This window comes from Gavia stellata, chromosome 12 (assembly GCF_030936135.1).
Source record: "Gavia stellata isolate bGavSte3 chromosome 12, bGavSte3.hap2, whole genome shotgun sequence".
NCBI classification, from domain to species: Eukaryota; Metazoa; Chordata; class Aves; order Gaviiformes; family Gaviidae; genus Gavia; species Gavia stellata.
This window is the reverse complement of record NC_082605.1, coordinates 2,631,261-2,644,711: the sequence shown is the minus strand read 5'-3', so window position 1 is coordinate 2,644,711 and position 13,451 is coordinate 2,631,261. Positions and strand designations below refer to the sequence as shown.

The following is a 13,451-nucleotide window of genomic DNA, read 5'->3' as shown; positions in this document are numbered from 1 at the left end:
ACACCCACCCACCCAGCGAGGCAGGGTCTCCCTACGGAGGGAACGGGCTCGCTCCCTACGAAGAGAGGGGGATGACACAGACAGGACGATTCGGTGGGACAGTATTCCTCAGATGAAGGTGGCCCTGGAAATCCGACTCCCCACAGGTATGCGCGTGGGCAAAGGGCCCGGCCCGGGAGCGGGCTGGCAGAGAGGGCTGTCTCCCAGCTTCCCCGCTAAGCCCCGCAGGCGATGCCTCAAAGCGCTACAACTCTGCCATAAATATCCCAGATTAATTCTGATCCCAGCATCAAATCCACTTAAGAGACTTAAAAGCCTCCGAGTCCCCAGAGCTGCCTGCCCAAAGAGGGCTCTGCAAATGAGTCTTGGGCCGGAGAAGTGAAATATTATCAAACAAGGCAAGCCATTTGTACAATTTTTAGTAACGTCGTTTGCAAGAGACAAATGGGACAAGATAGCCGAGTTGACGTCTTGTACTAGAAGCACAGCCACAAAAAAATCCTCGGGTACATGGACGTGGGGTAGGATTTGTGTAAATATTCCATACTTTCTGGAAATAGCTCCGTCTCCTTACGGGATTGATTATTAAATGACAGCATATGCTCTCCAGCCTGTTTAAGGAGCTATTTGCTTAGTTTTCATAGAGACGTCTCTGCTTATAGAAAAAGCCGAAAGCGATTACTCCAGCGTCACCAAAACCCCCCAAGTGTTACCGCCCTGACAGCAAGAAGGGAGCCGGGGGACTGGACTGGCGCAAGGCGTTTGGGAACAGGAGCAGGCAAAGGGGACACCGAGCGTCCAACGACCCCCTCCACCTCTCCTTCAACCTTCGCGACAGCAGGCAAAGGAAACGCTCTTGCAGAGCACCACAGTTTTGGGGCTCTCCAGGCAGCGGCACCCCCCTCCCCGCCCTCACCGTCCCGCCGAGGGCACGCGGGTAGTCGGGAAGGGACGCGGGGCTCTGAGGCAGCTCCCCCGGAGGCACCCCCCCTCCCCGCAGGTCCTCGCCCCCCGCTACCGTCGGGGCTTGGCGAGGGAAGATGCGGCCAGGACCGCAGGCAAGACCCGAGCCCGGGGGGAGCCGCTGCCCCCACACGCCTCAGCCCGCGCCGCGCCGGCCAAGGGCGGGAAGGGCAGCGCCCGCGTCTCCCTCAGCGGACGCACCCGGGCGGGACCGGCGGGCACCCGCTGCCCTCGCCCCAGGCCGCCGAGGAGCCGTTACTTCCCCGCTCGCCCGGGGCGGCGAGAGGCGCTTCGGGCGGTCCCGGGTGGAAGCGGGGGCAGCCGGCCGGCCGGCGGCGGGAGCGCGGTGCCGGCTGGGCGGCCGCGGCGAACCGCGGGCTGGAGCCGGGCGCTGACTGAGGGAGGGAGTCCGAGCGCGCCGGGTTGCAAACAGCCCGTGGCAGCGCACCGGGCTGGTAATGTGATGCGCGCTTTTCCCACCGCGCTCAAGTAAAACCGAGTCTTAAATACTGCTCCGCAAGTAGAAACAGGTCGGGCAAGCGCCGCGACTTTAGTTACGGCCGTTCTCCCATTCCTGTTACTTAAGAATCGCGCGCAATTAAGCAGCTTGCCGTACGCGGTAAAGCAGCGCACGATTAATTACTGATTACAGGGGCTGGAAATAGATGCAGAGGCCGGGGGGGGGGCGGCAGCCCGTCTCCGAAGCGGGCGAGCTCCCGGCGGCACGAGGCAGCCGGCGCGGTGGCGAGCTGCCAATGTTTACTGACCCCTCCTCGGGTCACTGCCGAGGGCGGCGGGAGCGCGGGCTCCCCGCCCGGCCGAGGGCCCCCTCAGCGCCGCGGCTCTCCAGGCACGGCCAGCGGGGAGCACCCCCCCGCGCCCCCCCCCCCCCCCGAGGGAGCCTCTCGGGGTACTCAGACCGGCAGCGAAGCGGCCACGGGGAGAAGGGTAGAGTTCGCCCCGCTCCTCCCAGCGCCCCGTTGTCGTGCCCGGGGCATCCCCCCCGCCCCGGGCGTAGAGGGCTGCCCGGGCCCCGGCGGCGGAGAGCAGGGGTGGCGGCCGAGAAAGCCGTGGGCACGGAGGGAGGGCGGAGAAGCCTGCCCAGGGGAGCCCCCGGCCGCGGCTCGGACCCCCCCCCCCCCAGCCACGGGATCCCGACTAGGGAAGCGGGGAGCTACCGGCATCCCGGCGGGCTCGGGGTGCAGAGGCTGAGGCCACCCCCTCCGCCCTCCGCCGCGGCTCAGCGAGGGCCCCCTCCGTGGCGGCCAGCTGCCCAGCGGGCTGAGCGGAGCTCGCTCCCGGGCGCACGCTGCGGAGAGTCCCGCGGCTTCCCCGGGCTCGTCCTCGGGGCGGCTTTAGGAAACCGAAGGCAGGAACCGAAAGGGAAGGAAAGCCCAACACCCCCCTCGGAAAAGGGGCGAAGGAAGGCGGGCAGCGCTTACTTTTCGTGCTTGGCGTTTTCCTGGATGGCGCTCAGCGCCCCCGGGTAGGCGGGGGGGCCGCCCGGCTGGAGCCTGCATGTGGCCAGGTGCCGGTGATGCTCGTCCTGCAGGCAGGCGTTTTCGTGGTACAACTTGGCCACTTGCTGCTCCAGCTCGTCTATCCTCCGCTTCTGCTTCTCCAGCAGCTCCTGCTGCGTCTCGATAATCTTGTTCAGCTCCTTCAGGTACTCCGCCGCCTTACTGGGGTTCTCCGCGGGGCTCTCCATGGCCTCCCCGCACCTTTCGCCCTCCGGGAAGCAGGTGGGGGGCGCAGGTGCCGGCCAGCCCGCTCCGCTGGGAACTTAAGCGAGAGGGAAGGAATAAATAACCCGCCGGAAACCAGCCCCCCTGCCAGCTCTGCTCTTCCCCGCCTAGAGCGGCGGCTGCCCAGGCGAGCGGAGGAGCGGCGCGCCGCGGCTCCTAGTCCCAGCCGCCATTGCTGGCGCTCGGCTCCGCGCTGCCGAGCGAGGGCAGAGCCGCCGGCCGGAGCCGCCGGTGCCGCTCGGAGCCCCGCCGCCGCCGCGCTGGCGCACGGGCGCTGTCCCGCCCTGCCAGAGCCGCAGCCGGGTCAGCCCGTCGCCTGGCAGCGCCCGCGCCCCCGCGGAGCTCGCAGCCGGGCATGGGCGCCCCGGCGCCGCGGCTCCCCGCCGGCCCTGGCGGCTCCCTGGCTGGAGCCGGCTGCCCGCCGCCCTCCTGCCTCGGCCCCGGCGGGCTGGGGCCGGGCTTTAAGTAGCCGCGGCTGCCTCCTCCGGGGGGCTGGCGGCTGAGGGGGCTCGGCGGAGCGGCGGCCGGCGTGGCGGTGCGGAGCGGCGCATCCCCGCGCGCCTCCGGGGTCCCCTTCCGCGGGCGCGGTGGGCGCCGCCAGCCCGTCCCTGCGCTGCGCGCCCGGCGGGGGGTGGGGGGAGCCCCGGGAGGGGTGCGGGTGCGCTCTCGGGGAGGGCCTCGGCCCCGGGGCGCTCCTGCCCGGCCGTGCGGGGCGGCCGCCGCCCCCCGGGCGCGCCGGAGGGGGCCCGGGGAGAAGCGCCTTGGGCGCGAGGGCAGGCGGGGTGGGGCGGCCGTGCGGGGAGCCCGGCCTGCGGGACCTGCCGGGGGAGCGGAGCTCTTCCCCGGCGCGTCTGGGGAACGGTTATTTCTCGTCTGAGTAGCACCGGGGTGCTGGCGCCCGCGGAGGCGGGAGCTCCAGCGGTCTGCCCGAAGCCAGACTCGGGCCCGCTGCTGGTGGCGGAGACCTCTGCCTCTGCCCTCGGCAGTTCGACATTCAAATCCTCGGTTGGTGGAACGCTGCTTCCCGTTAAGGTTGCATCAAGCCAAGAAAAGTTGCTGGGATGCGGGTCCTCCGTCATCCCAACTGAGTGCGCGTTGGGAACACCGGGAATAGGAAAGGGAAACAGAGGGAGACAGTGCAGGAAGAAGATAGGAAGGTGAAGACATGCTTTTTTCCTCCCTTCCTCTCCAGGTCTCCTTAATTTTTTTTCCTCATTTTTCTACCTCCTCTCTCCACCTTTAAACTTCACAAGTTTTCAATTAGTAACATTTTCTTACAGCAGTTGTTTCCGCGGTCAGGAAAACACAAACCCTTTCTTGTGGAGTCAGCTCTTGTTAGCGTTTGCCAGGATGCGTTGCTTCTGGAGCGTGGCTGATTCAGCAGAGCAAGGGACTAGCAGCGGCCACGGCTACTGGAGTCCCTGGGCCCTCCCCATCTGTCCTTGGCATGAGGGGCTGGAGCTCTTGGAATGGAGCTCCAAAGCGGAGGGGATATGTCCCAACTTCTCCCCCTCTGCCTCTTCCTGCGTACTTGTCAATACGGAGAAAAGGGCCATGAGGGGAGGATAAAGCCTGGCAATGCACACATTCGCCTGGCAATTTTCATACGCATTCTGATCTGGGGTAGAAATAAGTTATCGGCAAAACTGCTCTGGTCGTACGTGCAAGAAAGGGCTGTTGTGACTATTGAAGTGACTGAAGCATGAAAGACTAATTTCCAGACCTAATGGGGATCGTGAATTCACAGAAAAGTCTCTTTGAAGAGGCCAAGCTTCTTTTCCAATAACTTCAGTGGCATTTTTCATTAGAATTGTTGAAAATATTTTTTTTTTTCACAATACTGTTTGTTCAGAATCTATTTGCTGAAGACCTTTTGCTCTTTGTGGAAAGAAATGCTCATCACCATATCTCACTGAGGCAACCTGCGTAGTAGTATTTGAGGCAGCCAGAATACTTGTCAGGGGTTAAACCGATAAATAAAGCAAGTGAACTGGCTTCTTACGTGATAAATAAAATGCAAAGTAAGACGCTCGAACCTCATTAATCTATCTGCAGACAATAAAAGCTTATTAAGCATTTCCCAGAAAGGCCAGCTGAAGTGGGGCAGCAGCAGTTCGTACAACTAGTATCTCTTCGAAAGACGTCTTTTTTTAGGTAGAAATGGCTGAGTTCGTGGGACCCACGCGACGCTGCCAAAGAGGCATGAGCCGTCTTAAGTGCGATTACTTTCCTTCTTCCTTTTACAGATTACAAGGCAATGCCTCAGTTCCCAAACGGCAAAGTTGTGTCTTGTTCAGTGGCCTACGGTCTTGTTAGATAAACTCCCTGAGGAATAACAGCTTGTGAAGGGGACAGCTTCTCTTTTTTGTTTGGTTGATTTTTGGAGGGGGGTTTTTTGAGAGGATACCAGTGACAAGATATCGAACTTGACCTGCCAGTCAGAAGCCCGCCTGCTTGTGCTTTCCCATAGATAACATGGAGGAAATCAAACCTACTGGAAACGCTCTTCCTGGGAAACCATAAATTAGCCCGAAAAATAGAGGAAACCCCCAGAAATGCCCTCGCGTTGGCACCTGGCTTCCTGGACCGTATTACTGGGGTGCTTGGTATCTTGCTGCCGCTCGGTGTTTAGAAAGAGGTGGGAGTACTGTGTCCGAGGGGATTGTTTCCGTGAGCCTCAAAAGGCCTGTATGCTTTGTCATGCTCCGTAAATGAACAAGAAGAGGTAAACTTAGAAGACAAGCGTATTCATGGAATCGGTAATATATTCAATCTCCATCTGTGTGTGAGACACAGATTGTAAAAGCAGATCCAGCTTGTTCAGATTTGCTCAGTTAGAAAATTAAGTGACATCAAGCCTAACCTTTTTAAACATGAAGATTACCAAAATAGCGCTCTTATTGCTCACTAACATCTTACCTCAGACTGTCCAGTTTTATAAGCTAAGCAGCACATGGTTAATTCTTGCCTGGGAAAGTGCCAAGGAAGATTTAAATACGAAAGGAAATGTTGCTCATTCAGTAAATAGGTTTCTCTTACTAATTTATTATTAGCAATACATAAATATCCCATCACACTTTGGAAAAACCTTAGGATGGCCTTAATTTTAGACCGTCTCAAGTCTTGGTATTTTCCGGCAAACGGATACCCTGCAAAGTACCATTTGTGAATGGAGGGGGGTATTCATTCCGATGTCTGGTCCAAATTCGGATCGGGGTTCAAGGAGACATCTCCATTGCTTGTGGGACTCCGTATGCTCTTGGATGCCCAAAAGAGATTAGGCATGTTTGCCCATCCAGCTCTGAAATCCTTGTACTTGCTACACGCCTGTCTAACTTGGATGTTTTGTCACTTTTAAGCTTATTGTACCGCGTAACAATGAAGCGTAAAATGTTACCGTTTCAAAAGTGGTTTGGTGCGGCTAATAACGTCACGAGTGAGCAAAGAGCTGAAGTAATTTTTTCAAAGCAAGATAAGACCTGGGAAAAGCCTCTGATACATATTTTCCATGTAAAATTAATTAGGTCAGTGTAATATAAAAAACAAGGACCCAGAAGTCATGCAGTGATTTGTGCTAAATCTTAACTCTGCCCTCCACGTCTCTCTCAAAAAATTCTCTTGGAAGCCACTTCTTTCCTGCTTGCCCTTCTTTCTTACTCTCCTGCCCCCCCTTAATTCTCTCCCTCCCTCCTTGGTTTTGCTGCGTTGTGTTTAGCCACGAAGGAATTTCATCCTGCTATTAGAGTTTATCCTGTTGTTAGAGTTTATATGTAGGTGCCAACCTCTTCCACGCCATGTGCCTAACATGTATGTACCCTCTTTCATGTGTCCTAATACATGACATACGTGTTCCTTAACTCATAAGTATGTACTCACCATGCACCCAGGAGTGCGTGTTCATCTCCAGTGGGCTGATGGTGGGGCATCAGCTGAGTAATACCAGGAAAATCAACGTTCTCTGGAGCTCTCTGGAGCTGCTGACTTTTGAGATTCCTTGGAGAAAGAAAGCAATAGAAGTCACACTGCTGACCTGGACCATTGCCCCGGTAGGCCATGTACCTCCGTGAGACTGATACCTGACTCTAAGATATTAAAAAAAAAAAAGAAAAAGGCATTACCTTAAAGACCTGAAGTCTTTTAGAAACTGTGTTGTTTCTGGCTTATTCTTTCCTCTCTCCTCGTTACAAATAACCCGCTTTTAAAACCTGACATCCTATTTCTCTTACTGGTATATCCGATTTCTACTACCAAGCGCAAAACTTCCTTATGCCATTTCCTACCACAAATCTTTTTCGCAAGAATCTCTTGTAAAATTCGATCATAATACCATTTAACTTTCTCTTAGTTAAACGGAATGTAGTGAGACTCGCTCTATGAACCTCAACCCCTCTTCTGAAAAGGGAGAATACTTGACCAGCTAGAGAGTGGTGAAGCACTGGAACAGGCTGCCCAGGGAGGTGGTGGAGTCACTATCCCTGGAGGTGTTCAAGGAACGTGTGGACGTGGCACTGCGGGACATGGTTTAGTGGGCATGGTGGGGTTGGGTTGATGGTTGGACTTGATGGACTTACAGGTCTTTTCCAACCTTGATGATTCTGTGATAGTCAACACTGAGTTTTCTGCGCTTTATTCTAGAGTGCTGCTTGCATCACCACATGGTGCCTGTATAGCTTTTATGGCACTTGAACAATTAGGTTGTGTTTTTACGCCGACCCGCTTATAAATTATTTGAAATATCACAAGCTAAGCATGACAAAATTACAGACCGTATTTTAAGGCATATACGCAAGGCAGCAGAGAGCTCAATTTTAATTTTATGAGTTCTGATTCTGAGTGTGCCAATCATTACTGTTTGTATGAATTGCCTTTTGATTTATGAAAGAAATTATAAAGCGGCTCTTCCAGCTTATGTAGCTTAATCTGGAAGTTTGCCTGCAGAGTTTGGTCCAGAGCTAATCCGTCTAAGTACCTAACTTTAACCAAGTCTTTAACTAATGAGCCTTTCATAACAGGATTTCCTTTGTATTTCTGTTAGTTTCTGTGAATTCTCTCTATACCTTGTTTTGGTAAGCAGTATCAGGGAATGTTAGTAGGCAAAAAAACTCGTGTCCTCTTGTGCAAACTCCTTGGGAAAGGACTATGCCTGTCTTTGCGTCCTGTAAAATAAAAAGCCCTGTTAATGTAAGGTATCAAGCAACTCAAATATTAAAGTGTGGGATAAATTAGCAAGGGGTATTTTGCTTCTTTGGGGAAGGAGGAAAAATTGGTGATGGGCTTATAAAGGAAAGTGTATGGTGTTTAAAGAGATGGTTCATGGTTTTCCTTGGGGGGTGTGATGTGGCAATGTGGCAGCGGCACCGAGCACAAGGCTCGCTGTGTGCTGGGGGACGTGTGTGCTGCCACTCTGGGTTCGTGGGCCAGATGCTGCATTCTAGCACAGTGGGAGGAAGGGAAGTAAAACTATGTGGGGCACTTGCAAATGCAGCACACAGTGCGATCTGTAGAGGAGGTGCAAACCACTTCGTAAGCCCTTGGCTATCAGCAGTGCAAGGGCCTGGGGAAATACTGTAGCGGAGGATCGCCACGAGAAAAAAAAGCATGCACGCTTCTGCGAAACGTCTATGAAAGTATATCTCTTTATCTTCTACTGCGCTCTGCACTGTGGCGACGGATGGGTGCTTATCAGTTAAGCCAGGGAGAGATGGGAACTCACAGATTTACTTCTGATATGCGGTCAGGCACACGTGATTTCTAATTGCGTTAAATTTCCTGAGGCTATATGGACTCTATAAATTTACCTTGAGTTACTTAAGCTTCCTGCTTATGGTGATCACAGGGATTTTCACCACCAGTTATAAGAATGGACAAGCTCAAAAGAAGATTGTTTAAAATTAAATTTATGATAGTTCATATTGAGAATGGGGCTTAAGAACAGCTTTGGAATAGTTGTGCGACTCTTTTTTTTTCTACTCAAATTAATCTTTCAGAGTGAAACCAAACAAGACAATTTCAATCCTGGAAGAATTTTGCTGTGAAAAGCAGTAAGTAATATTAAAAAGGGTACTAAATTGAACTTATAACTCTAATTTAGCAATAAATATAATGAAATTTTGAGTACAGCTGTAATTGTTCCTCTGTTAATTAAACAAGTTATTTTATAAATGGTGCAGAAAATAATTTCTTGGTACTTAAGCGGAGATTCAAGCCAAATCAGAGTTGGAATGAAGGACACCCTTCATTAAAACATAATATTTTAAGTTGTAGGATAAACTGCAACTGAAGGAGAATAATATATGCTACAATATCAAATACCTAGTGTCAAGAGCAGGTAAGTGCCGGAAGAAAATACTTCACGTTAGATGAAGGTGAACAGTACAGGCTTATTGGCAGGGATGAAAAACCTTAGACATCAGATTAGGAAGCTGAATACTGAAAGAGGAAAGTAAACAAATAAAACCCTCCCAAAATTACAACTTCATGAATTCACTGAAAGCAAGGAGAAACATCAAATGCTAAAGTACCCATTTCAATGTTTCATCACAACTTCGTGTGATTACATGATTTCATTGCAACATGCTGCTTTTTCAAGCTTACAAAGCAATAAAGTATCACATACAGTATCAAATACCGTCATTTTAATATAAAAAACCCCAAACCAGACTTTTCTTTCTGTTCTGGATAAAAACTTCATAAGCAAACTTGCTCATATAAAACTGCTGGAGGTTTTTTTGTGTGTGTTTTTTTCTAAAATGTTACTTAAAGGAATAATTACTTATGCTGCCAGAGTTAAATTTGCCCATTATCCTCCACTTTAAGATGTTATATTCCATTTTGATTTCAGACATTTCCATTCGAATATTTTGCTATACTTTAACTGGTTGGAGTCAGTTTTTCTGTGCTTACCGTATACTTCAGACTGAATTATAGTGGCAAATTTCAGCAAACGGTGCTTTTCGGAATACGATTATGAGAAAACCTGAAAATCAGATAATATTCTTTTCTTTTTTAAACATTCATGGAAACAGAAATTAGGGAAAAGTCAGAAGAAGCAACTGTGATAAAATATTAAGTCCTCAGAAATACGTATTCCTTTTGCCCCAGGCGTTTTAAATTGGACACCGAAATTTATGAAAACTAATGATTTTTATCATTAAATTCTTGTTCTCATTTCACATCTGTAATTGGCCTGTTGCTTACTAGGATGCTATGAACAGAAACGCACTTAGATGGCATAGCAATATTTCTTACATTGGGGAAATAATTCTGCCTTCAAAGAGAAGTTGAAAAAGTAAAAAAAAAGTCTAAAAATGGGGAAACATCCTGAAAAATCAGTATCAAATGGTATTTCCAATATGTATTCTGTCCATTCCATCTGAATCCAATGGATAAAACCGCAAATAATTTGAAAGCAGGGCATACCATAATGTATATGATCAAAGAGAAGAAGTTGTTGCATGGGTAATCCTAATTACAGCATTTAATAACATCTGAATTCTCGAAAATTCAGCCTTGCTTATCCTTTCAGGTAGTATACAGCTCCATATCTCCTAGCTGTTGTATGTTCAAACTCATTTGAAATCTTGTATCCCTATAAATGGTTTAAAACAGCTAGTATTCAAAGTAACATCTACAGACCACTCAGGAAGCACTTACGAGACTGAAAATGAAGATTATGACAGAGGCTTAATTTGTTATTGCCATCTAGAATGGTTTTTTGTTGGTGTGTTTGGATGGTTTAGTGAATCCTTGTCATCGACAAAACTTTGAGGGGGGGAAAAAAACCCAATCTATTGACTCATTTCATATGAATTCCAACAACATAGAAATCACGCAGGCTTGGGTTCTTAATGCTTTCATATGGTCCAGACCACCTTTTAATTGAGTATACTGGTATGTACATCTGACCGGTTTTAATAGTGATGTGGACCATTTCACCTGCTTTTTCAATTGTACAGCATCCCTAGGACAGCTGCACTGTCCGCTGCCAAGATTAACACACATAAATATAACGTTGTACTCTTTAATGTATGCTAGCAGCTAGAAATGAGCAATGTTAATTCAGGCAGTCATTAACTAAAACGGGTCACTAGCAAATAATTATAGGTTGCTACTGAGAACCACTAATCTCAAGTCCATCTCCAAACTCTGTCGTAACAGCCAACAACTTCCCATCATCAGCTCTGCCTCTGAAGCATACCTTGAGGTTACAAATGCTTTGCCACTAACAAAATGGCGCAAGGCAAAGATCCCGAAGAATGCCGTTATGTTTACATGGTGAAACGTTCTGTGGAGAACTGGCTGCAGTCCCAGCAGTGAGGACTTTGCTCGAGCTAGAGCCCGGTGGTCGCTCCCGCTAACTAGCTCAGGTACAGCACTGTGTTGGCAACCGCAGTACTTGCAACTCTAGAGCAACCTAAGGCACAGCTGCTTCACAGGTCTCGATGTTGTCCTCTACAGTGAGATTCAACATGAGCTTCCACAGCAAAAATTAGCTGTGTACGTGCTAGGGAAAAAAGGATCTCTTTAAAATCTGGACCTATAGCAAACATAGGCTAGCTTTTCATCGTTAAATATTAATGGGGGCAAGAGAAGTGGCAATCTTACCTGAAGGGTGGAGGTGTATTACTTACCTTGACTACAGTAGGTTTATTTACAGTCTACATTACTCTTTGACCCCACCCTGAATGAAAAGGTGACCTAGAGATTGGTGAAGAAACATGTCAAAAGGTGAAGATGAGAAACTCTGTATCTGCCTGTCAGGTTTTTTTATGCTATGAGGCAATTAGTACATTTTTGACCCTGTGGTCATTAAGATATATTTGTACTAACACAATTAGAAGAGTCTACGTTTGCTCTGTCTCACCATATTTTCACTCTTACTGCCTGCAGTTGTTCAGATTTTTGTACCATTTACTTTTTTCCAGGGAGAAACCAGTAATATATCGCTGTCCAAGACAGTGCGTATATAAATGTATGTGAAGAGAAGGAGAAATAACCTTTCCTTTGTAAACGAGGAGTAAAAATCATACCCCAGCTTTATCACTGACAACAGCTGAGGGAAAGTTAAGGTCTTTCATTTTATTTGCGGCAATACTTAAAAATAGGTTTGCAAATTCAGACCGGAAACTCTTCGATCCTTTTCCAAAAAAGAAAATACATTGCAATATGGACACATCAATTTCAATTGCTTCTTGTCCAAATAAACTGTGCTAAACCTCGAGATGTCTTAGGTAAAGATTCAAAATCAGGAAATGAAAAACTGAACAAGAAAATGCTAAGGTCAGACGGGATCAACCTTTACTTATCCCTTCTCTTTCATACTGTTAAGAAGTATATAGGAGGGGATGAAATGTGTTGACGCTGGACTGTATCATTAGTAACAGTCTGTTATTTACCATTTCAGCCTAGAAGCCTCGGAAAGTGCTTTATCACTTGATCTTCAAGCTAATATTTGTAACTCGTCAGCCTCTCTCCGTTTTATGAGCATTTGTACTGCAGCTGCATTGAGAAGCCCTAGAGCAATGTAGTTAAGCTCTATTGAACTCTATGGAGGTTTAAAGATAAGGGAGTTATTTCTGTCAAAGCTAACATGAAAAAATATATTTGCTGCTTCATAATTGCCAAATAGCGGCAAAAAAACATTTTTATCTATTATTTCTTTTTTTCTACGCTTGCAGTCGGAACGTAGTCTTGCATAAGCAAGGGCTACGAAACATTGTGAATACTTGGGGCGCTCTAGTCTCAAGGGTACGTTGTCCTTACGGAGTACCTGGCTTTTGTTGCACGTTTCCTGTTACTATTAAAATCTCGCAATTAAAATGCTTCACATGAACATAGTGCATCCCCAGTCTCTCAGTAGCTGGTCATACAAACAGGGCCCTTTACGTGAGCACAAACGATCAGAGTAAAGGCTTCACTTGGATCGGTACTCCTAAAAAGCATTGATCCTGCTCTCTTTTTAGAGATCTGAGGAAAATGCAGTAATTTCTGGAAGCTTTTCCAGCTCGGTTCTTTCCAGTTGAAATTTAAAAAATAAAAAAAAAAAAAAAGAGATGCACTTGCTTTTGGAAGGGATTTTTATTTTTTTTGTAACTGAACCATCTCTCAAGAGGAGGCTCTATCAGAGACTGAAAATCTGTCATATGGGATGACAAAACATTGTGGCAGCAAAACGCTCAGTGCGCACTTTATGTGGGGGATTACAGACTGGCAGAGGGAACAGTTTTTCTAAGACAAAGGAACTTCCAGAAATGACCCTGTCAATGACTATCCAAAGGCAAAAGTAACTTGAGTCGCTCTAAAGATGAATTGGAATTCTACTCGAAAGGAAAAGTAAAAAAGGAATGTGCTGCTTCTACAAAGAAGAGATGGAGATGTCAGTTCTGGGAATGCAATACAAAAAGAACTAGCTACGCTTTTTTTGTAAGTCTGCTTTGTGCATCTTACTTCGTCAAAATTAAACTGGGTCATTTATCCAGAGGAGAATAACGATCTGAATCATCTTTGAGATCCCCAACAAAGTGTTAATCAGATGTTTAGAGGTTTCCTCTTGGCTAGGCTCTTAGAACGCAAGGAGAAACACCGTATCAAAAGAAGTTCTTAGTACAAATGACAAGTTTAGTTTATTCCCAGTCCCTCAACAGGAATTGAGATCTTAGACTTTTAAAAATATGGAATGAACTAATTGGGAGCTTGTGACAAACTGTTGTGGGTTCTTCTGAACTCGGGAACTTTCTGAAGCAA

The 13,451-nt window shown here is 48.6% G+C and overlaps 1 protein-coding gene across 1 annotated transcript in view; it reads right to left on the bottom strand.

The window, feature by feature from the left end:
- The window catches only part of IQSEC1 (IQ motif and Sec7 domain ArfGEF 1), a 365,437-nt gene extending 362,766 nt beyond the window's left edge, over window positions 1–2,671 (bottom strand). Inside the window, exon 1 of the mRNA XM_059823034.1 lies at window positions 2,406–2,671. Within this exon, the coding sequence (XP_059679017.1) occupies window positions 2,406–2,671 (266 nt within the window). The remainder of the gene's footprint in view (window positions 1–2,405) is intronic.
- Window positions 2,672–13,451: the final 10,780 nt, after the last annotated feature.